The 25,458-nt window shown below is 34.2% G+C and overlaps 1 protein-coding gene and 1 long non-coding RNA gene across 2 annotated transcripts; one reads left to right on the top strand and one right to left on the bottom strand.

Annotated features, from left to right (window-relative positions):
• Positions 1–67: 67 nt before the first annotated feature.
• LOC145060293 (uncharacterized) lies at positions 68–1,494 on the top strand. Its single transcript, XM_079007986.1, has 3 exons — positions 68–662; positions 801–1,062; positions 1,179–1,494. The coding sequence occupies exons 1-3, from the start codon at positions 68–70 to the stop codon at positions 1,492–1,494; spliced, it is 1,173 nt and encodes a 390-aa protein (XP_078864112.1).
• Positions 1,495–5,238: 3,744 nt separating this feature from the next.
• LOC145070552 (uncharacterized) lies at positions 5,239–5,704 on the bottom strand. Its single transcript, XR_013689989.1, has 3 exons — positions 5,663–5,704; positions 5,460–5,561; positions 5,239–5,283 (listed from the first exon to the last, which is right to left on the bottom strand). It is a non-coding gene; the product is annotated as an uncharacterized LOC145070552 (long non-coding RNA).
• Positions 5,705–25,458: the final 19,754 nt, after the last annotated feature.

Genomic DNA, 25,458 nt, shown 5'->3' with positions numbered 1-25,458 from the left:
ATAAAAGAATCAAAATATTTTTCCTGTTATTCTTGATTGCACCCCCGATGTTAGCCATCAAGAACAAATGACTCTTGTTATTCGATGTGTGAACATGTCTAATAATAAAATAAAAGTTGAAGAATTTTTTTTAGAATTTTTAAAGGTAGAAAATACATCGGGTTTAGGACTTTTTAATGAGTTATTAAATGCAATTAAATCTTATGGTCTTAATATTGATGATGTAAGAGGACAAGGTTATGATAATGGTTCTAACATGAAAGGAAAACACCAAGGTGTTCAAAAACGATTACTTGAAATTAATCCAAAAGCATTGTTTATGCCATGTGCTTGTCATAGTCTTAACCTCACGGTTAGTGATATGGCTCATTCTTGTGCCAAAGCGATTTCTTTTTTTGGAGTTTTGCAACGCATTTTTGTATTATTTTCTAGTTCAACCAAAAGATGGTCAATATTACTTGATAAAGTCCCTAACTTAACGGTAAAATCTTTATCTAATACACGTTGGGAGAGTAGAATAAAAAGTGTAAAAGCCATTAGGTTTCAAGCTCCTCATATAAGGGATGCCTTGATAGAATTAAGTTCATCATGTGATGATGCAAAGTCTAAAAGTGAAGCTGAAAGTTTAGTTAATGCTATTGAAAGTTATGACTTTTTACTTGGTATGGTAATTTGGTATGATATTTTATTTGCTATAAATAAAGTTAGTAAGAAAATGCAAACCAAAACTATATGTATTGATGCCACAATTGATCTATTAAAAAATATGATAACATTTTTTAAAAATTATAGAAATGAAGGTTATGCCATTAGTATTGATAATGCTAAGGCCATTGCATTGGATATGGAAGTTGAACCTATATTCCCAAAAAAACGCCAAGTTACTAGAAAAAAACAATTTGATGAAATTAATTGTGAAGATGAATTACTATCACCGGAAGAATCATTTAGAATCGAGTATTTTATATATATTGTTGATGTGGCAATTGCATCATTAGAGAGTAGATTTGAGCAATTAACAAACTTTGAAAACATTTTTGGATTTTTATATGATTCAAAAAGGTTAAAATCATTGGATGATATTGAACTTAAAAAAAGTTGTGCTGTTTTTGTAAATAAGTTTACTCATAATAACTTATGTGATGTGGATTTAAATGAATTTTTGACGGAACTTAAAGTATTACAAAAACTTTGCCAAATGTTGTTATGTCATCAGTTGAAATTTTAGAGTTTGTCAAAGGTAAAGATTGTTATCCAAATGTTTGTATTGCATATAGAATCTTATTAACCGTACCAGTTACTGTAGCATCAGCAGAAAGAAATTTTTCAAAACTAAAATTATTAAAAAATTATTTGAGATCATCAATGTCACAAGAAAGATTAAATGGTTTGGCTATGTTATGCATTGAAAAAGATTTGTTGGATAATATTGAACTTGATTCTATAATTGATGACTTTGCATCTAAAAAAGCTTGTAAATGTAAATTTCTTTAGTTTTTCTTTGATATGTTTATGTATTTTGGTTTAGAGCATGTTTTGGTTTTTTTATTTATTGTTTTGTATTAATAGTTGCTAGGTTGTTTGGCTTACGGGGCCTGTCCCGAAGTCTTTTTTTCCATAGGTGGGGAGTCCCCAGCCTTCAATTGTATTATTTTTTTTAATTAATAAAATTTTTGGAGGTGCCGCCCTCTTTTTTTTATTAAAAAAAAACATTATGAGGGCCCCGAATTTTGCTTTGGCCCCGGGCCCCAAATTGTCTAGGACCGGCCCTGCTTGCTGTTAGCACCTAATTACGCTAAATACAAAAAAAATAAAAATAGCAATATACATTTTATAGTTTAATCTCATACATCAAATATCATTCTTAATAGATTATACTTCATACATTTGAGAAAACCATGACGTCCGACTTTTTTTATATATGCAGGTAGCGATAGCCTTTAACTTTTATTACCAATGGTGATTTACATCTTTACTTTTTGGTTTTTAAACTTAGTGAAAGCTTTCTTTAAATTTCAACCAAAGTAATTATAAAAATTAAATATATATTTTTCACATCCAACTTAAGTAATTATAAAAAATTGTTTATCCGTTTTCTAATACTCCCACTAAATATTAAAAAAACTATGTTTATACCAATTTAACTTTTTATTAAATAATGCTCGTCTTTTTTCTTCATTTGAAGCAAAGACTATAAAAAAGATTAAAAAACGTTTTTGACTTTTCTTATTACATCATTGTGTGTTATGATTACACGTATATAATTTAGAATCAACTATTATCCCTTTTATATAGGGAACTGATTTTGCCACAAATACTTTTTATCCATCTACGAAAAATAAATGTATTGACAATAATACCCTTTATTTTAATTTAGAGAGATTTGTTTCCAATGACACATCAGTCATTCGTCCTTCGTTCTTCTTTCCCAACTTCTTCAGTTTTTTAGGTTGATATAATCTCAAGATCGATTTCTCTAAACCATGAAAAACAATATCATCTAAAAATCAATTTCTATATATATACCCCCATCTTCTTTTCTGTGGAGAACCTTATGTACAGGAATACAAGATACCGAGTTGCTCGAACTTGATAAAAGGGGATAGTTTTGCCCTCAGATTTATGTGTTTTTCTGTAGTCAACTGGCGGAAACCGTTAGTCACTTGTGCTTCAGGTATTCTTTCTCGACATAGATCTGGTATTGGTTTTGTTTATGGTGCAAGCCATTGTTGAAGCCTCTCTATTCCATGGCAGATTTTTCGGTTTTGTTGTGCATGTCTCCAAATAAAGGCTGAAAAGTTGATTATTGGGTTCTTTGTGTTATGCAATAATCTAATAATCTAGTATATATGCAATTGTGCCCTTTAATTTATTATACATAAGCAAATCTTCCATTCAAATTGGAAATCACTGGTCTCTCCATAATCATCATGGGTTTAAAGAAGAAGAGGAGACAACATCCGCCTGGGATCTGTCGAAGATAGTGCTTCAAGAGGACGATCAGCAAGTTGAGTAGATGAGGAAGGAGTCGATAGACGATAGCCGAAGAGTTTCGTCAAAAAGAATCGGAGATTACTTGATTACCATTTGTTCATTTGTTGGGTGAAGATTACAATTCCGGAGAATAAAGTGCCGGAGAAGGAACAGGCGAACAACGTAGGGGTATTTTTCTTTAGTGTGTAACTGTTTTGCTACAAATCAGCTCATATCATTGACTAACTAATTTATAATCTAAATATTAATGAGGGGCACATTTGTCATTTTCTTTTAAAAATCAGTGGGAGTATTAAAAAGATCCGTGGAAGTATCACCTCCCTTTTATATATCATCAATGAGTCATACCTCATTTAGGTTTCCAATAAATATTGTTCCAAAAAATAATCACTTATTAATCACTCCATTCCTTATTCATCCATTGGTACTTATATGGATGCAATTACTTGCATTGTAGTAAGTTGGAGGTTGGTGTTGTGTTGGAATTTTTAAATGACTTCCTTCTTCATTTTGCACCGGAAAGTTTGATAAATCTCTAAAGGGAAAATCTTGATCATCAGCAAACTTTATATCATGTATATGATAAGCCAGTGCTAATATATCAACATTGATGAGACATATACACCATCATATATATATCAACATTGATGAGACATATACACCATCATATACATATAAAAACACTGAGACACACACACACACACACACATATATATATATATATATATATATATATATATATATATATATATATATATATATATGCACAAACTCATATAATCACATATATACTCCATTTCACACACAGCACAGAAACAAACACATGGATGTATAGGCACCTACTACCACAAACAAAGATGAATACCAAAATGGATTTTTTTTAATGATAACGAAGACTCTACCAATAAATCTGGAAAATATCATTAATTTTTTATAGCATGTTACATATTTCCAAGAACCTCAACTAATATTTAATTTTCATTAAATTCTACCCCACAACAATCAATGCATTCATGTACTCAGGACAATTTGATTAAAAATAAAGGGGAAATCATAACCCACCGTGGCTATCTCCAACCAATTTCTTCCCCACAAAGAAACACACTTGCTAGAAAACCACTGTTCTAGCACCGTTAAAAACATGCTATCATCATCACCAAGCACCTCTATCGAGACCCACTCCTAGCCGGAACACCACCCACATCACACCATCATTAACCACCACAACCAACCGGTTCCATCATCACCATTAATACAACCTTAAAAAACCGAGAACAAACCACCTGCAAGTTCGAACCATTAAGAAAATTAAAAGAAGATAAGGGTTGTCGATTTCTTGGCTATAGAGGAAAACAAAAGGAAATAGGAAATAGGTTTTAAGGGGCAAAGATAAATGTGATGTCATTATTGTTTTCCTTTAATCAGTGTTTAAAACCATTAGCACCTACCATTGTTAAGACTTACACAACTCCAATGGAAAACTCAAACTTCGAATACCCTTATAGTTGTAAATACATCCAAGGGCATAAAGGTCATTACTCCAAAAAACTTTTAACATCAACAACAGCAACCAAGCAGATCAAGAAAGGGCATCATACCTGACATCGAACCATTTGGAAAAAAAAATACTCCATTGAATGGAATCGCAAATTCCAATTCTATTTAAACCCCAAGTCCTACTCCTGCATCAGACATGACATCAACAACAAAAATACATTACACTACTAGAAAAAGGTTAATAGAGTACGGTTGAAATTGTGAATATAATACGTACATAGAGGGTGTATTAGTAGAGGGGTGTATTAGATTACATGCATAATAGAGTACGGCTATTTGACTGTATTATATTATCCTATCTATTTTACACATACAATCATCAAATACGCCATATATACACATCTAAAACACCAATAAACAACCGTACTTGATGTCTCACATCCCCTTTGCATTCCAGAGCCTTATTAAATAGACAATTCCACTCCAGCCTTATTAAACAGTGAATTCCAGTCCATGGATGCTCTGGAACACATGGATCACCATTCCAACTGAAACAAACTTTTCAATTTCTGCAAAGCTACTATATGATTACCATGGATCAATCTCTACAAAATACAAACCTACTATATGATTCCATTCCAACCATAAGAAGTGGGACATCACTGATCATGTTTTCATTTTCAAAAATAGAAAAAAAAAATTACAATGAACTTAGTTCATTAAACAGAAAAAAATTTGTTAATGTCACATCTCTAACCTCTCTTTCCCCTTTGTGGTTGATTCATTGTATGCCTACAAAAATTAACAAGAAAACTTAGGATTCAAAATCTCAAATAACTTTTAATGAAGAAAACTCAAATTATAAGACCTTGGCCATTAACAACTTCATCTATAGCAATGCAAGGGTGAAAACTTCTCCAGAACATAAAAAATATGAGCAAATACAACATGAAATACAATTTGTGTACCTTACAAAAAGGCTTCACTTTATCACCAAAAGTTCTCATCCATGTTTTAACACGTTCCTCCAATTCCTCACTAGAAAATGGTTTTTTGTCCTTCCAAATGTTCTACAAACAAATTAAGATAAAAAATTTGTTATTTAACAAAGGTGAGCCTTTATTACAATAAACAAAAATGAAAAAAAAAATATATCAAACAATATACTTACTTTCGGAAATCCATGTTGTCGAAAAAGTACAAACTCATGCATCTAGTTCATAACGTAGTAACCACACTCCCAATCGGACAATTGTTGATTACACTAAAACAATTATATATGTATGAGAGTTTTCTTTTCGGATATATATATATATATATATATATTAGTTAATAAGATTAATTACCTTGGGGAAAATCCAAGTCATTGGACACAAACTGTTTGTTGGTTTTTGTTTTTTTAAACCTTGTAACAGCCCTAAAACAAAAATAAACAACAATGATTTGTTAAAATTTATAAAAAGATATATCATTTCGAATACTAAAATAATAAATTTCTTACTTATTCACATGTTCAACTATTGTGTAGTCTTTCAATGTCTTTGTCCCTCTGGCAGAATCCAAAATGTAGCTTTTATATTGATGAGGACAAATCACTATCAACATCCAATGTCTCCTAATAAAGATTAAACAAATTAAACATAAACAACTTTTGATTAAAAATATCATAACAGTAAAGACATTTAGAATATCATACCTTTCCCAATATGGTGCAAGAAAAAATTGTTTTTCCTCATGAAAATTCATCACATCAACAAGATCATTGATGACATGATCTGTTTCACCCCTATCATCGTATTCACATCTCGTAGACGTGATACATTGTGGGTTTATAAAACCACATTTGTTATCCATTCTTGATACAAGCATGAGTGAATGTAGCATTCTGAAAACACAATATATATTATAATGGTAAAATAATATGAAACATTAATATCATAAATGTTAAAGTACTTACATTTGATACCAGAGAATACAACTAATATCAAGTTGTTCTTTTTTCAACATCTCCATAATGGCCACTGAGCTAATCACAGTTTCAACACTCACAGCGTTGAAGATCCCGGGTTCAGACACAATAGGAAACGACTCCGGAATGTTGTGGCTCTTAAACAGTTTCTTTGGCATCATGGGTTCTTGCATCGTTTTGTATAAATTTTCCTTTTGTACCTACATTAAGAAACTAAATGATTATCATGAAAATTGTATTGCTATGAAAAAAATAACAATGAGAGAGAGAGAGAGACGTAGGTTTGTGCCATATACCCTATTTTCTGCTTCATCCCCAATCATCTCTTTAGATGCTTCCAGTTTCCTTCTTTTCTTTCTAGGAAGATTTTTCTGCCACCAAAAAATAGTAAAAAATACAGTATATTTCTATGGGCTAAATGCTAAAAATACAGTATACCTTTCCAAAATTGTAAGTTAGAGTGACTCCCTGGTCATGCAGAATAGGAGCAGCTTGGGTCGACATTGGTAATGGTTCAATGAGAGGTCTTTTATCTTTCTACATAATTGAAATCGAGCTTAGTAAATAGTCAATGATGCAGGTGATTAGATATTAATGTACCTTAATAAGAGTAATTGAATCTCGAGGCCATTGAATAAAACTATGAAGTGCCTGCCCTAGATTATATACACCTTCAATTGGCGAGATTGGAAGAAGGAAAGAATGATGATCTCCATAGATAATATCGACTGATACCCTCAAGTGCCCTGCTTCTAGAGAAACCGAATGAATTACACCATCTCCGAAAGGGAAGACGGTTTCTTTGGCTAATGATGGGCGTACTGTGCCATATGGTAGCATCAACTCGCAGTCGATGGCTTCCTACAAACAAATATACATTTTGTTTAATGCAAAGTTATATTATCAAACATGCAAACAAATATATATGTTAGAAAAAATAGATACCGTTATCTTATGCAAATCATCCAACAATGTCGTGGATGTCTTCGATCCAACACTTGTCGTCTTCACCCGAGAAAAATTTGTGTCTTCCGCCATATCAGTTGTCTTATCTTGCTTCAACGCAACAACCACTATCGGTACTAATTGTTCCGACATCTCAGTCATCAACCTATCTTTGATCTTGTCATAAAAGTTGTTATTCAACATCCTCGTCTCTAGCTTTTCTTGCATCTGTTCAACATCGGGTAACTCATGTTCTTTCTTTTTTCTTTTATAAATCATTGATTGCTTTAATCTGATATTATGACCAACTGCCCTCGTGCGACCGGAATGTTCCCGTCCTAGTACAACTGTAAGAGCAGTAGATCAGACTGAGGTCCAAGCTCCAACACTCCTTGAGATAACAGAATATCTTTTTGGATCTATAAAAATGCAAACAATACAACTGTAAGAGCAGTTTATTTAATAAAGAACTTTCAAAGGCCACTATCTTACAATCTTATCTGCTAGAGGTTCAGTCTCTGGCGTTATAACCAACTGCCCCGATGCATTGCGTTTTCTCCTGGCATAGAGAAAATTCCTTGCCCGCTTGCTTGATATATTGTGGCCTTTTATTGTTACACTAGATGTTGCCTCTTCATGCCATTTGCTTTCATTACCACGATACCCTCTTGGGCCCAACCGAGGATGGTTCTTGTTTTTATTTGCTGGCTCCCTTCCTTTTCTTCTTAATTCCTTTACAAATGAATTGTCCAATTAGAAATAGTAAAACATAATAATATTATAAACTCAAACAAACCTCAAATTCTTCCGTGGATTTTAGAACAATAAACTTTTTCCACATTGTTTTGTCAAGGTACGGGTATTCTTTTACTGGATTGACACCTTTTTCCCACAACTTAAGAAGTGCCGACTTGTAGGCCTTCCATTGCGTGTTGCAATCTCTAAGTACTTGTGCTTTATGATTATCATCTCGTATATGCCAATAATTCTGCTTTTTTAAATAAAAAATAAAGATAACAATTATTAGGTAAATGATATGATACAACTTGTATGATAGAAGAGAATAACATGGCAGGAAATTGTGATTGCTACTATTAAATGATATCAAAAGTGTGTTGAAATGATTTTTACCTTTATGTTCAACCACAATTGATCCTTGTCACATTGATCCACTAAATCCCAACTATCTATAAGGATAGAAATCATCTTCCTCATAGTCACTCCACGATAACTGGTGAACTTAAAGCGGTTAGGTCCAATAGCTCTACCGAATTGATCAAACTTAACTGTTAAATTTGATAGATATTCTTTGGAATGATCTCTAATCAATGTCACACTTCTCTTTTTCTTTTCTTTACGGTCCATTGTATGCCTACAAAAGCATAAACACTCGTATAATTAATTCTAAGAGTCTCGAACACCAAAAAAAACCCAAAATTGAAGATGCCCAAGGTAAGTTTATGCTCTTTTCAAAACAAATTCAATGCTTTATGTACTCTTGATTCATATATTAACTCAAATAATGTTTGTTAATATGTATACCTTGCTTCAAGATGTTTCGTTTTGGGTTTATCAACACTTTTTTTTTGGTTTTTCTTTCTACCATACGGATCCTCCTGCTCTTGGTTGTTTGCACTAGTACCTCATCCATATGTGATGGTAAATTTCCAATGTATAACCTCAGACCTGTTGATAAGAAAATGAGCATAAAAATGATCATAGAAAATAATGAGGGTAAAGATATGTTAAAGATTATGACTTAATCTAACTAATGAGAAGATGATGAAATAATAATCGATACCCCACAGCTAAAGGCACTTGAAGTGAAATTGAATCAGTCACATATGCAAAACTTGCTACACAATTATCTTTAGAACACACACCACACATACATTTGAAACATGATACATTTAAAGATGCCACATGGGTTTAGAGCCAATTGGGTGTTATCTTACTTGAAGTTTGCTGTGATGATGAAGTATCAGAAACCTTAGCTAATGAGCGATATTGGACTTTATAATAACACGATCAGCAACAGAAAATGGGAATTGAAGACCTTTGCCTCGTGGTGTCTCCATGAACATTGAATCACCATAATTAACCCTGTCCTGAATCCATACAATACAGGTTACTACTATTATGTCTGAAACTAAATTACCAAATTACCTCTTTAACATGGAGTTCCACAAAGAAGAATGGACAAACCTGATCTGATCTCTCTCTTCTTCTTTTAGATAAATGGTGAACTTGTGATTCTTCTTCCCTACGAAATGCTGATACTGCAGGTCTCACAGCTATAAGCATATATCTTGGTCAACATTTGATGAAAAATCTTGCTTTTCTAAATATTGGTTTCTATATAATTAAGCAATAAATGTGAACTTTAACAAAATTATAATGTGAAATCGAATAGTTATAGAAGAGGATGTGTGATCATTGAGTGGTTTTGAAATATTCTTAATATGAAATCTGCACTCAATGGATGCCTGATTATAGGAACATTGGATGGGGCTAATGTTGAAATCAGGAAAGAAGTTGGAGAGGACAATTTTTTCTTTTTGGAGCAACAACAGATGAAGTTCAAAACAGAGTCGATGATGCTTTCTAGGGTTATCAACCAGAAATATGAAGTAATATTTCGTACACAGAGAAGACATTGTCATAAACACAACATTAGTCAACGAATAAATCAACTACACCCAAAGTCCGAGCGTACCTGTAAACAACGTGAAAGAAGGAGGCAGAAGCGGCTGTAGGCCGGAGTAGGAGACTTCATCAGTCTCGTCGACTGGAGACCGGAGGTGGAGGCGTCGTTGGCTAGAGGCGGAGGCGTCGTCGACCGAAGGCTAAGGTTTCGTATAAACAACTCTAAGTAATAGAGCGAAAATGGCGATGAATTTGTTTGGTCATATGCCGGAAGCGTCTCAAAGGGAGAAAGCGTCTCAAAGAATGAATTCTGCTGCGGGGCTTAATCAAATGAACTTATTTAATTTTTTATTTCAAGTATTTTTACTCATAAAAATATCCTATTGAATTTAATTGCCTCATGGTATTTTCTTCCCTTGTACTCGACATGGAATAAAAGTTCATTAATTGTATTTAAAAATAATCTATAGAGTACACTGTAAAATATAAACTACAAAAGATTCATCCTTTTTACAATTATAATCTAAAATTTCTTATTCTAATTTAATTGGAAAAGTTATTTTGTTTATGACCTTTGGTTATAACAAACTTTCATTATGTTTAATACAGAAAATAAAACAAAAAATTTTAAAGAAAAATCATTTGAATGTAATCTATTCATTCCATTTGACCATTTTTATGGTCCAAACTTTGCATGTAATCTATTGAAACTTGAACCTCATCTGGTTATTGGTTTTTGATGTTTGGTAATTTTTTAAAATAAACTGATAACAAACCTAAAATAATAAAAAATAAAAATAAAAAAAGTCACTTGTGTTACCCCACAATTCTTCTTACAAAAAAGGATGAAAATACAGAAAATAAAAACGATAAAATACAGAAAATAGTCAAGTGGCTGAATCAATAAACTGAACAAGAACTGCTACAATTATTATTATTAAAAATTGAGGGGTAATATTGACCTTTTGGCACAGTTAGTCTACAAAACTGCAGCTTTCTGAAGGATGAGGGAAAAATGGGAATTCGATTATTGCTTGAACTGGTTGCCCAAACCTTGGGTCATTCCTAAGCTCTGTCCAAGATCGCCCATTTGTGCTTTCATGGCCTATAAAGGGGCAAAATGGTCAGATTAAAAATATATTACCCCAAGGGTAAAATTGTACTTTTATATCATCATACAAACCTGTACACTTTTTTGATGCACATCTTTATATGCTTCTGTTATGTACCTCTCTTTTCTTTTCTATGACAAGAATGGAATCAGTCATTCCATTCCCCTATCAATTCCATTCCTTTGAGAATAATGGTTTTATATCATCATACAAACCTGTACACTTGATTCAGTAATTGTAGTTTTTCCACTTAATCTGTCTTTAAGGAGTGTCTTCACTTGTTTGAGTGCAAATTCTGTGATTGGTTTTGCTTCTCTATCTCCTTGGTAGTCAACAGGAGGTTTTCCAGGGACAAATACTTTAATAGTTGAAAACAGGATCAAAGTTGTAGCAGCAAGGATAAAGGCATTAAAGTTGGATTTCTAACTAAAGAGGAAGTTGATCATGTTTATGTATTAGTCGTACTTAATCAAAATGGGGGCGTATTTTTTAGTTATTTGATTTTGTTTCTAGTACATCTCATTGACCGTATTAGATGCTGCAATTAACCGTATTAGATGCTGCAATTGTGTGTATTATATTTATTTATCCCTTTATAATACGGGTTTTTTTACAACCGTATTAGATGGGGGTGTACTCTATTACCAATTTTCCAGTAGTGTTAGAATCAGACCTTCAACATCAGACCTCAATTAAGTCCACAAACAATGACAAAAAAACATTAACCTTAAAACATTTTTAAAAACTGAATCAGACCTGACTCTTTTACTCGAGTTCCTAGACTAACTAACCAGTTTCACCTTAAAATAAGAAAACTCATCAGCTCCTCTTTGTATTTCAAACACATCATCAACCAGCAATTTCTGATGTCTTACTTCTCATCTGTTAAGAAGCCCATGATTGATTCCTAGACGGCCCTATACACAAAAAACCAAGGTTAGCACTAATTATGTTCTAGAATGGCCCTTTTACTCAAATAACAAAAACCTAAATAATTTTTTTTAGGGAATACATGTATGCCCTGTTTTTATGCTTTTTCACAACAACCAATGTCACACATACACACAATCGAGACTATTTCTCACATAAATAGTTAAACATACTAAAGAATTTTAAATTAGAGAGAAGATGAAGAGGAGAAATACCTTGAAGATCTTGGGTGAAGTCTTCGAATTACTTGTCATCTATGTATGTATCAAGTAAATATGGGTAGAAACCTGCAACAAAACCAAACCAAGAGCAAAATCAGTAGAAAGTGAAATCAACAATCCATTAGGGTAACAAAAGGAATTGCATTTACATCCTGGATGATCATGTAAGTACCTCTCATAGCTATTGGATGAAGTGCTCCAAAAAATTATTGCCCAACATTAAAAGTCTGAACATATTGTCAAATTCCTACAATTTCAGTATTTCACCACAATCATCACGGCCCAAAATCAAGGGAAGGAAGGACTCAAATAGAAAACAACCATAGCCTACTCGCATCTGAAAGAGGAAATGGAACATGTATAATGGAACAAATTTCAATGAGAAAATTCCAAATCAAACCAGAAGGTACATGGATGATATATTAAATAAGCTTAAACAGACTCATAAGTAAAAGAGAACATGAGGAGATAACTATTCAAAGCCTGAATTCAACTATATTATAGTATTCATTTAGAGGGGAAAATGAAACTAAATTTGCATTCACTCATCTTCAATATCTTTTTCAAATCAAAACACTAAATTAGAAAAACCACCATACATATCTAACTGAAAACAGCTTCAAAGAAACAATCATCTTTATTTACACTCAGCATTAACTTTTAGGGAAAAAAAACCCAGTTTAAGTCATGTATTACCTTTTTTTAGTGAAGAGCGTAGAAGGAGGCATAATGCTTATCCACCGGTTGCTGGAGGAGATGGGAGCAGCAACGATGGCAGTGTCGGTGACGATGAGTGGTGGTATGGTTTGATAGTGAGTCAAGGCAGAGGGAGAGATGCAGATATGGATTCCTTGTGGGGGTTCATTGCAAGAAAAGCGATGCAAAGGAATGTGGATTGTAGTAAAATCCATAAACATCCTTACACGAATCACGTTTGCTCTTATATTTTCCATCTATAATAAAGGGAAATTGTTAACACATGATGAGGAAAGATGTACAATAATTAGATATGTTACTTACAGGTCGGCGATAAGAGAAAGCAGTTGCAGTGGTCAACATCGATGAGTGGTGGTGAGATTGGGGGCGAGTTTAGGGTAAAGAGTGAGAGTGACGGATCGTGGTGGGTTATCGTTGCCGGAAAAAGTGATGCGAGAGCACATAATTGGTGGAGAAGGCGATCAGAAACGGCGAGTGGTGCAAGGTTGGAGAGCGGGGGTGAGTTTGTAATCACAGTAAGTACATACTTGGAAGGAAGATCTGTTATTGACAACCGCTTCATATTTACTGAAAACGAAGAGACAGTGAATGTATGAGAGATGTCGTTGTTGGATTAATGTCTAAGTCCATACTATAATTGGTAAGACTTGACCCGACCCGGCATGGTCCATTTGGGTTGCATGGCATCATGCATTTGGATAGACTATAATGAGAGAAATTAAACACTCATAGTTATTAATATATTATAAGTTCTAGTATATTAATAATAAGAATAATGAGATTATTTAATTAGTATTGATCAAGAATTAATCTAGGATTAATTAAGTGATCAAAAGCAGACTAATTAAATATATGGGTTGATTGTGTAAATCATCCATACTTGTATAGTGGGCTAAGCTCCATGGATAATCAAGTTGGGCTAAAACCCATAGGATGGTCCATGGATGCTCCATGGTGTATTTGTACCCATGGATCCAAGGAAATGGAAAGTCATGACAATTAAGGGTTTACCCTAATTGTAACACTATATAAAGATCTTATTCTTGACAAAATTGGCAACTAGTATTATTCTAGAGAGGGCTAGCCAATTTTGATGAAGTGTAGAATTCTCTCAAGTCATTCTAAGTGTATTTGGTGTTGTGTGATTCCACTTGAGGCTTCCACACTATTGGGGCTAAGCTCTTAAAGCTTAAAGACATCAAGCTACATCAAAAGGTATGTATTCTATCTTGCTATAGACAAGGATTTGTATGCTAGATTAGGATAATACCTTGGAAGTTCTTATTTGCATGTATAATAGAGAAAACATAGATCCAAGGTATTTAGGGTTGCATGTACACTTAGGAGTGTTAGAATGCTCAAAACCCAACAGTGGTATCAGAGCCTAGGTTTGTTTTCTTGTTATACCTGCAATCGAAGCTGGAAAAAAACGAATTTGTTGCTGTCTGATCATCAGACTCGGCGAGTCCATCAGGAGACTCGGTGAGTCCATGCCTAAAATGTGATCAATTCGATCCAACTCGCCGAGTTGGTTCATGCACTCGACGAGTTGGACCCCCAGACAGCATATTTTCGAGGTTTTTGGCTAGAAATGGACTAGGAACATTACCCTAAGTTGTTTTTGAACTTATAAACTTCTTTTTGATGTGGTAATGTTCATGCTAATCCATTTTCAAAGATAATTGTCAATAGATTCATGTTTTGTATTAGTTTAAGGTTTAGACTAATTACATGAAAAAGTTTGATTTGAATTATCTTGTTCATATGAGTTGCTTAGATTAATAGAAATGTTGAGTGAAATAGTTGTTTTCAATCCAAATTAATCTAAGAGTTGATTATAAAATGTGTTTTTGTAACTTGTCCTCAAGTTATTTGAAAAGTCACATTTAAGTTTCATAAAACTCATAAAAGTTGGCAATGGTTACAAAATATGAAGAGTCTTGTCCTTAAGTTATGGAGGTTCAAGAGTCACTTCATTAAGTAATAAAATATGTAACCATAATTAAATCCATAAGTTATAAAATAAAGAAAAGTTAATTCTTTTATTACTTTAAAGTCTTCCATAACTTGTCCTCAAGTTATGGAACTTGAAGAGTTTTTGGATTAAAACTACTTTAAACACATAAGTTATGGAATTAATTAGTTTTGAATAGTTTCAAAACTTGCCCTCAAGTTTTGGAATTTGAAAAGTTTTCAAGTATGAATACTTTAATTCCAAGTTAGCCCTTAGAATTTTAAAGAGTTAAAATTCAACCCTTATACTTTATAATATTATAAGTTAATAATATATATATGTATAAGAGTAAAGTCAGTCTTACCGCTAGTACGCCTCATTCACGAAGCCGATCTATAAGGTGAGTATAAGGTTGTTGCCTATAAAATGGCAACTTAATGGGTGTCCACTCTCACCCACCTCTTGCTTGACTGGTGGAGGGTCGTTAGCCGAACGGGTTTGACAGGACTATAATTCTCCCTTCATTAAAAGTATTAATGATAAATACTAAGTAACTAAACTCTTAATAATACCCAATCTTAGTTACTTAGGAAAAAATGTGAATAAGGTGATAATCCATGAAATTACACTTTACACTTTGTCTAAGTCGTTAGTGGAGCGTGTGTGGTTAACCGGCACACTAACTTGGACTTAACAAGGTAGGTAAAGGGTGACTTAATATTTATCATAGTATCGATGGAGCGTGTGTGGTTAACCGGCACATCGATTGAGGGGTAATTTATTAAGGGTACCAAGTGATTTGCATGGTTACTTCACACCTTGTTTTGTGATCCTCGGCATCCCAGTCACAAAACCTGAAGGGCACACTCGAGATTGAAACATGCCATTGAACAGTTCAATGAATCTCAAAAGATCTAGGAGTTTCAAATCCAATTAAAACCTAATAATATATTTCGTTTATCTTGGTGGAAATTGGTGAATCGTCATTCACCTACCTTCAAATATTTTATAGCTTGGATTACGGCATACCTCTTCTAAGTTATAAAATAGTTTGTTGGGTCCTAGCCTTAATATTTCATATTGGGTGTCATATTAAGGACTTAAGATCAACTATCTTGAATATCTCCCAAAACATGTCTGGTTTAGACATTTATGATCTTCCCAAATCTCTTGAAACAAGCTTTCCTAATGAAGATGATGTCCCATGGATATCATACTTCTTTCTCCTCCTCGAATTATTCTCCCTAACCCACAAGTTCTTGAAAATTTTAAGGTCACTCAAGCCCTATTGGCAAGGCAAGGTCTAGGTGTGATCACATCTTGGAGATGTAGTCACATATTGACAAGCCGGGAGAGTTGGGTGTCAAAGTCTTGAGAAAGTTGGTGGTTCAATCACTTTCTAAGTCACATAGTGAGTTCCTTTGGGACACCTATGAAACAGACTATGACAAGACCCTTAATGATCTTATCTATTTGCTAAGATCAACTTCCTAAGACTTTATGGACATTGACAATGATGACATTGGATATCTAGTAAAGCATTCTCTCTTCCCGGTGGAAAGGGATCGGCCATAGTCAACTCGGTTGACCAAATGGTAAAGAGAAAAGCTAAGTCTGTGATAGTACCGTGTACCATTATCAAAGGGTTCATATGTTTATATTGCCAAAGGAAGGGGCATTGGTTGCGAAGCTGCCAAATTTACCTAAGGATGTTAAAGTCAATAAGTTTGACTCTACTTCAGGTAAAGTCCACTACCTAACTCTTTTAAGTTTCTATTCTGAGATTCTTGATAAATGATGTGACTGGGTCACATGGTGATGTTTTAAGAATCAAAGAAAAGTGAAGAAACTTAAAGAAAGAATATGCTGAATCTGATCGCGTAGATGGATTTCTATCGCGTAGTTTGAAGATCGGATTCTTGAGCTACTTCTTAGGAGTTATGAGATATTGCTTAGGAATAGATAACAACAAGTTTTCATATGGATTGTAAGGATAAGTTTTTCCGCAAAGTTTTAAAATAAAAGAAAATTTTTGATTTTATTTATTTTAAAATATCCTTACAATGGCATTTGAGGAAAAATTGTTGCTTATAAGATTCCATTAAGAGCAAGAGTGGGAATATGAAATTGATTCTTTCATTTGTGGTAATGTCTAAATTTACCAAATAAGGAAAGATTCTCATCACCCAAGTTTCATTTGGACCGGAACTTGGAATCATGCAAGTCGTATGGCATGATGAATGAGAACTTTCAAGTATTGGAAAATTAAGACTAATTACTTGTTCACATGGATGTGTGAGTCAAGTGAAGGACTTAGGGATCGAGTACACATTCTTGTGCACTGGTCAAGTCCACCACAAAAGATCTATAAGACTATTCGTCATAGTTTACTAAAGCTCAGTAAATATGATTATACTTACAAGCTTAAGTGTAACTCTGAGACATTGGAAATAGGTTCTAATGTATGGCAGAGCAAATAAGAAGAATCAAATTAGGCAGAAGGATAAAAGTTTCTCAAATCTGAAAAGATGGGAGAGTACTTTAGTATCAGTTTTGTGATCATCTTAATGATTTAGAAACCATAGCACAATTAGTTCTCTAAGGAAGTCTTAGTGCATTCTTATGACTAAGAAGAGAGATCTTGAATTGTTGAAATGGTTAAATCAAGAAGATGAGTCATATTTCGTTCCAATACAAGTCTTAGAGTCATACTCCAAGATTGTAACGTGAGTGACATGTCTTAAAGAAGGTTTAAAACACTTGTCAATTGTAAGAGTAAAAGTTTCCTACTCTTGTACATTTGAAATTGGTAAGTTGTGATGTTTTGGATAAAACAAAGACCAACTAAGGCCAATTGTGTGAAGTGTTTGTCTTGATTAGAATCCACACTATCTCTTGGATATTTGACAAGGGAGTCTTATAGGTCAAGAGGACAGTGGGAGTCTTAAAGGTCTTGAAAGTCTCAAGAACTAATCAAGAATAAAACCATAAGTTCTTCTCTAGCACACGACTTAAGGTTTATAACCTATCGTGTTGACATATTCTGTGCCCATTCCAGTTAAAGTTGGCTTTGCATATGAGTTCTTAGAGTTCTCAATTTGTTGCACAACAACTTGGAAGCAATGGCAGGCCCTTGGGCTGCCAGGTGGCAAGAAATTAAGATTGAGTTTAGTCCATATGAGTTTGGATTTGTCATTATCCTTGTCTTGTGACTATGGTTTTGATAATTCACATGGATAAGAACACACACACCATTAAATCTAAATGTCATAAGGTTTCTCTCCGATTCATGAAAATGATGGTGAGGAAACACTTTCACTAAGTAGATTTTAGCTAGATAGCAATTGTGATATTTGCATTCTCAAAGTTGTTAGTGGAGCGTGTGTGGTTTACCGGCACACTAACCTGGACTTGTGAGAAGTGGCAAAAAGGTCTAACTATTATGATTACGGCATACCTCTTCATAATTGTTTAGACACACAAGTGTGCTATCTAAGGCAAGGTGTATGATTTTGATAAAGTTTTATCAAAGCAATCTAGTATCAGAAATCTGAACTTTGGTAAGAAAGTCAATAAAGTATTGATTTCTAGAAGTCGAGCTTTCTGAGTATATGTCCAAGCTAGTGGGAGCATAAGTGTTATGCTAATAATCATCATGTTAGTGGGAGCATGATAATTATGATAAGTATTGCAAGTTAGCAATGTTAATTATAGAAAACAAAAGGTTTCAATTGGGAAAAGTTGTTTTGCTATAATTAAGGGAGAGGAAATTATACTTCATCTCAAATCTATAAGCTTAGATCGTGAGGTTTTAATCATTTAGTCAAGGATATATATGAATTTCATGTTGGAATGGCTCAACATAAGGAAATTCTGTATATGGGTCCATTATTTGCGTTCTAAAATTCGATTATGATTACGACATCCCTTTTCATAATCTGAATTATGAGAACTTGGCAAATAGAAATGGAAATGTTATAGCAAAAGACTGGTTTAGTCTTTATGTAAGACATCATGAATCGTGTCCCATATGCTTCGGATATAGGATCGATTACATGTGCTATATTCGTCCTTTCTAAAATTTTCCAAATGCCTGGGGCATTAAGAAGGGAAAAGGTTTAGAACTGGATATGACTAAAAGGATTAAACAATTGTCGAGGACAATCTAAGGTTTACCAAAGATTGGTTGCTCAAGGACAATTGGAAGTATAGTGATAGTTCTGGAAAGACCATATTGACATAATCTGTAAGGAGGCAACTCTTGTTCAGAAGTGATAGTCAAAATGGAATCTGGAAATGTTTCAAAGTGAGAATTTTCAATTTGTGTAAGATTAAGGAAACTTAATGCAAGAAGGATGTTTCCAAGGAGTTGATCTCCTTTGGAATGCTCTGTAATGTTTGTTGTCAAGTCTTTATGACTTTGTGCATAATCATTACAAGAGGATCAACGCATATAAGTTTAGAATCTAACAGATTTCAGTAAATGGCATGAATTTGGAATTCTTGCATTTGCAGTAAGGATTTGGGAGTGTGAAAAGAGAATCATTGGAGTTATGTTCAATTGATCTAGTTCACAAAGTAAAGATCATAGACAAACATAGTATGCATACTTTGTGTATGGCATGACTAGTGTTTAAGAAAACATAGTGTACATGCTTGGAGCATGGGACAGCTATTGTTTTAGATTCAAGAATAAAGTTGATAGCTGAAACAGTATACAATGAATAATGTGTAATCATATGGTGATAAATAAAAGGTGTTTTATTTATATTCATAAGTTCTGAGACCATATTGGATTCTATTATTATTGTGTTTCATTTTGCATGTTTTGACTTCCCGAATAAACTAGGTTATTCTTCCAAAATGACTAAGTTATTCAAACCATCCATAGTCGGTCATATGTTGGAAGTAGATATGAATTAAGACTGTCATGGGTTGGCTTGTAGAGGTCTAAGGTGTTGGACAAAGGGCTACAACACTCATGAGTGCTCATAAGTTCTGAGTATTGGATTCAACCCGCGCTCATTGGAATCACTTCATGGATTTTATCATGAGTGATCATGAGACGATAATATCTTATATTCTTCAAACCTAGAGATATGAGTTGTTACTATGAGTTGGTTGTACATTGATTGCACGAAAACGCATTTGGTAACTCGGTGCTATAAAACGTGCCTTTGTGTATGATTCAACAAGTAGTAGAACAAGCCATATGAGTCGAAGTTTATCCATTCCTTTTACCTTTGGGATAAAAGCGATATCTGTGGGCCCCTCGATGATTTGATGATGACAAATGGAAGTGCTCGGCCGGGCCAGGACTGATTTGATTTGTTCAATTAGTCAGTCATCATAAATCGGAAATCGGGAAACAACAAATGGACAGAGAGAATGATTATAATCCATGTCTCAGTCCATATGATATCTAGAATGGAGGAATATATGATCCCTTATCTAATGGACAAGTCATTGACAAAGGTCAGATTTCATCGACAAGGTCAGAGTACGACAGAAGCTTTTGAGAGCTACGATTGCCAGTTGGTTCCTGAAGTCATACGCAATAATAGTTTTAGACTTATCCAAGTGGGAGACTGTTGGATTAATGTCTAAGTCCATAACTATAATTGGTAAGACTTGACCCGACCCGGCATGGTCCATTTGGGTTGCATGGCATCATGCATTTAGATAGACTATAATGAGAGAAATAAGACACTCATAGTTATTAATATATTATAAGTTCTAGTATATTAATAATAAGAATAATGAGATTATTTAATTAGTATTGATCAAGAATTAATCTAGGATTAATTAAGTGATCAAAAGAAGACTAATTAAATATATGGGTTGATTGTGTAAATCATCCATACTTGTATAGTGGGCTAAGCTCCATGGATAATCAAGTTGGGCTAAAACCCATAGGATGGTCCATGGATGCTCCATGGTGTATTTGTACCCATGGATCCAAGGAAATGGAAAGTCATGACAATTAAGGGTTTACCCTAATTGTAACACTATATAAAGATCTTATTCTTGACAAAATTGGCAACTAGTATTATTCTAGAGAGGGCTAGCCAATTTTGATGAAGTGTAGAATTCTCTCAAGTCATTCTAAGTGTATTTGGTGTTGTGTGATTCCACTTGAGGCTTCCACACTATTGGGGCTAAGCTCTTAAAGCTTGAAGACATCAAGCTACATCAAAAGGTATGTATTCTATCTTGCTATAGACAAGGATTTGTATGCTAGATTAGGATAATACCTTGGAAGTTCTTATTTGCATGTATAATAGAGAAAACATAGATCCAAGGTATTTAGGGTTGCATGTACACTTAGGAGTGTTAGAATGCTCAAAACCCAACAGTCGTAAGGTGTGTGAGTTTGTAATCACAGTAAACAGGGACATACCTCGCTGGAGGGATCTCGAATACACAGTATCTTAGGTTTATGGTGACTGCTATATTTGAAGGTGCGACCAGTCAGACAGGTCACGGATTCCAGAGTCCGAGGTCATCGACAATTTGAAATTAGGGTTTCCATTTCATTCTGATGGAGATCGAGAGAGAGAGAAAGAGAGGCGAGAGAGAGAGAGGGGGAGAAGTAAACCCATAGGCGTTGAGACATCTGTGTCATCTCTTTTAGGTCTCCGAAGAGGAATCTGTAGGACTTTCTTTTCAGGCCTTGAGCTCTTAAGATTTTTTGAACTTCTTTGGTTTGATGATGGGACGTCTTCGGTGGGGGAGGTCGGCAGCCATGGAACTTCGGTTGGAGACGTTGGTGGAGATCATTGCATCTTTGGTGGAGACTATGAGAACAGTGTAATATGTATTTGATCCGTGTAATGCTTAATATTATTGTATATGAGGAAATACATGTTGTACCTCTTAATTTTCAATTGATCTATTTCACAAAGAAAGGACCATAGGAAACATAGTGTGCATGCTTTGTGCATAGGACAGCTATTGTTGTAATTTGAGTAATAAGTTGATGTTCTAAAACAGTAAACGATGAATAATGAGTAATCAATATGGTGGTTAAATAGAAGTGTTTTATTTACTCTCACAAGTTTGGGGCCATATAGGATTAAGTATTATTATTGTTGCTTCAGTTTGCATTTTTTGACTTCCAAAATAACCGGGTTATTCGAACCTCTACAGTCGGTCATACGTTGGAAGTAAGTATGAAGGAAGACTGTCATGAAAAGTCTGTAGATTGTCTGAAGAGTTTACACATAGCACAAGTCTACTACAGTGTTCATGAGTGCTTTAATAAGATTAGAGTATTGGATGAAACCCAGGCTCACTTAGATCACTTCATGGATTTATCACGGGTGATTAGTGAGACGATAATATAGTATATTCTTGAAACCGAGACGTGTAAGTTGTTATTTGCTGGTCAGTTGCACATTGATGATAAGTAAACACAACAGTAACTTATTGTTGTGTGTGATTCGATCAGTGAATGCAAGCGAGCATTTGAGTCGAAGTTTATCCATCCCTTTTACCCAAAGTGGGATAAAAGCGATATCTTTGGGCCCCTCGATGATTTAGTGATGACACCTAAGCGCTTGGCCAAACCGGGACTAAGTTGATGTGTTCAATTGTAGTCTATTGTCAGTTGACATAAATCGGAAGTCGGGAAACAATATAGAGAGAATGATTAAAATTCATGTCTTATGTCTATATGATATCTTGAGAATGGAGGAATATATAATCCCTTATCTAAAGGACACGCTATCTGATAAGATCAGAGTTGACAACGACTTTTGAAAGCTACGATTGCTGATCAGGTTCTGAAGTCATATGGAAAATAGTTATTAGACTTATCCAAGTGGGAGACTGTTGGATTAGTGTCTAAGTCCATAACTATTTTGGTATGTACTTGACCCGATTATGAGCATGGTCCTTTTGGGTTGCCTTCACCATAGCAATATATAGGATGAATTAAGGAGTGAAAGGTTTAATTATGATTTATTAATATATTATGAGAATAATATATTAAAGGAGAAATCATATTGTTTAATTAATATTAGTCAAGAATTAATTGATAATTAATTTTGTGGCTAAAAGTGATTAATTAAATATAGGGGACTGGACTGCAATTATTGGATAATTGAGTTATTGGGCTAAGGAATGCTAAAGGAACAAGGGATGAATGAAATTATGATGTGAGCCCATCATATTTTCGTCCATGGCCTTATCCAGAAGGTTCCATGGGCTGCTTAGAGTTTAAGCTGTCCATTAGGGTTTTGACTGAAACCCTAGCAACCCATACAAGTATATAAAGGACCCCTTAGGCCCCAAAAACGGGGGTAACTGAATCCTTAGGGTTTCTAGATGGTTTTGAGTGCCTCCTCTCTTCTCCTTCTTCATCTAGTTGCTTAGAGGTGTTTGTGACTCCATTAGAGGTGCAACACTTGAGTCACTAAGATTTTGAAGCCAATCAAAGCAAGGAATTGATTGTTATTGCAATATAACAATCAAAGGTAATTAGTAAACCCTTATTTCAGTTCTTATATGATAGATCTAGGGTTTATAGCTTTGGATATTCAATTGCATGTTCATTAGACAAACTAGATCCATAAGGTATTAGGGTTTTCATGTACACCATAGGATTGATGTTTTGCTCAAAACCCATCATTTTCACCTTTAAAAGGGAGGCTAAGTCGATACCTAAAGAGTTAAGGGAAGCAGCAGACTTTACAAAAGGTATTAGGGTTTTCATGTACACCATAGAAAAAATATAAACCAATATTTTTGACCCAATAATCTCCCCCTTGGTTTATAGCTTTCTTTTCTAATTGACCCAACAAGCTCCCCCTAAAAAGTAGCTGGCTCTTCTTGTCAATCTTCATTACGAGCTTGACTTCAGCCTTAATCTTCAAATTTCTACACAACTTCAATATGAACATATGGATCTTCAATGAATGACTTCATCCTGAGCGGTTGGGAATTTCTTCAAGATTTGATTCTAAACGCACATTGGGTGAGCAGGCTTCTTGTAGAGATTCATGAAAGATGACACTTTCAGCTTGAGAATCTTCAGAGAGATCAGAGAGAATGAATCTTCTGGATCACTTCACCAGGTTTATAGATAGCAGCAGATTGATTGAGGAGGCTTCAATGCAATCAGTCACATAATCTTCAATTACAGCTTCACCTTGCTTCTGGGGTTGACAAATTGAATGTTGAAAGAATAATCTTCATTTCTTGCTCCTTCGAATGAGAATTCTTCGATGCTCACGAATGATGCTTCGGCTCAGAAATCTCGATACAGAGTCCATGAGTCTCATCTACATCTGAATTCATTTTTCCAGACAAAATAAAACTAAAAGAAAACTTTAGCACACAATATTTTTTTGGATTTTTGATTTTTTTGAACAAAAAATAAAACAGAAATAACACTATTTTTTTATTTTTAATTTTCTAATTTTTGTTTGAATTTTGAATTTTTCTGATTTTTTTGTTTGATTTTTGAATTTTTTTGATTTTTTGTTTGATTTTGATTTTTTTTTAATTCTCCCCTTAAATTTGTGCATAGAGGAAAACTATGAACAAATTTAACAAAAACAAAAATATTTGGGATCAAAGTTGTGAGACAGCCTTAACTTGTTTATCAGTACCTTCACCTTTATGAATAGATCTGGTCAATTGTTGGTATTGTGGTCCACTTAAACACGAAGAAAATTGACAAACTTTTCTAAATAAACCATTTAGCCGACGATGACCACAATTATTGTTGTCCACTTAAATTAAGCAGCAAGATCTACAGGCAACGTCTAAATGGTTCAATTTTAGTTGCACTAGAACGTGTTCCCCACTTTTGATTATTCATGAAGATGTCTTCTATTAATGATTGGTTTTGTTATTTCGTTAGAACTCTGGTACATTTCCCCTTTTGGGTAATGTTATGGGTTCCCTAAGGGTGTGTATTGTGGTAAGTACATTAGGTATTGTCGTGAGGGGTGTATGTGGGCTGGACAAGATAGGAATGGAGCACTTGGTTCAGATTATATGCATGGTTCTTATTTTGTGTTATAGCCTTTGAAATTGAAAAGGAGTACGACCGTATATCCCGTACTCGGGTCGTGTACGACCATGTTTTTATTGGATTTTTGCATTGGTAGCAGCTTGTACTATGAAAATAATTTTGCTTGGTAAAAGAGTATGACATTGCCCGGTTAGCGTCGAGGGGGACATGATTTGGTGTCTTCAAGGTAGTGGAATGAGGTATAGTATCTTTAGCCCCCCGTTGTGCAGGTTTTGAGTTTCCATGTGAATGATGGACTGTTGACAATATAGACATAATATCGAAAGCATTCCAGACATAGATTGTGGGCCCAGTGATCATGTTTTTTTTGTTTCCGCATGTAATTCGTTCGATGTTAGTGCATGGTTGGGAGTTAAGAGACTCAAATACCAGCTGGTTAGATCATGTGGACATAAAATTTGTTTGGTTGATGTATTGTTTGTGCATCAAAA

Source organism: Lactuca serriola, chromosome 1 (assembly GCF_051521515.1).
Source record: "Lactuca serriola cultivar US96UC23 chromosome 1, Lser_US96UC23_V15, whole genome shotgun sequence".
NCBI lineage: Eukaryota > Viridiplantae > Streptophyta > Magnoliopsida > Asterales > Asteraceae > Lactuca > Lactuca serriola.
Note: the sequence above shows the minus strand (reverse complement) of the source record. Positions and strands in the feature narration are given on the sequence as shown.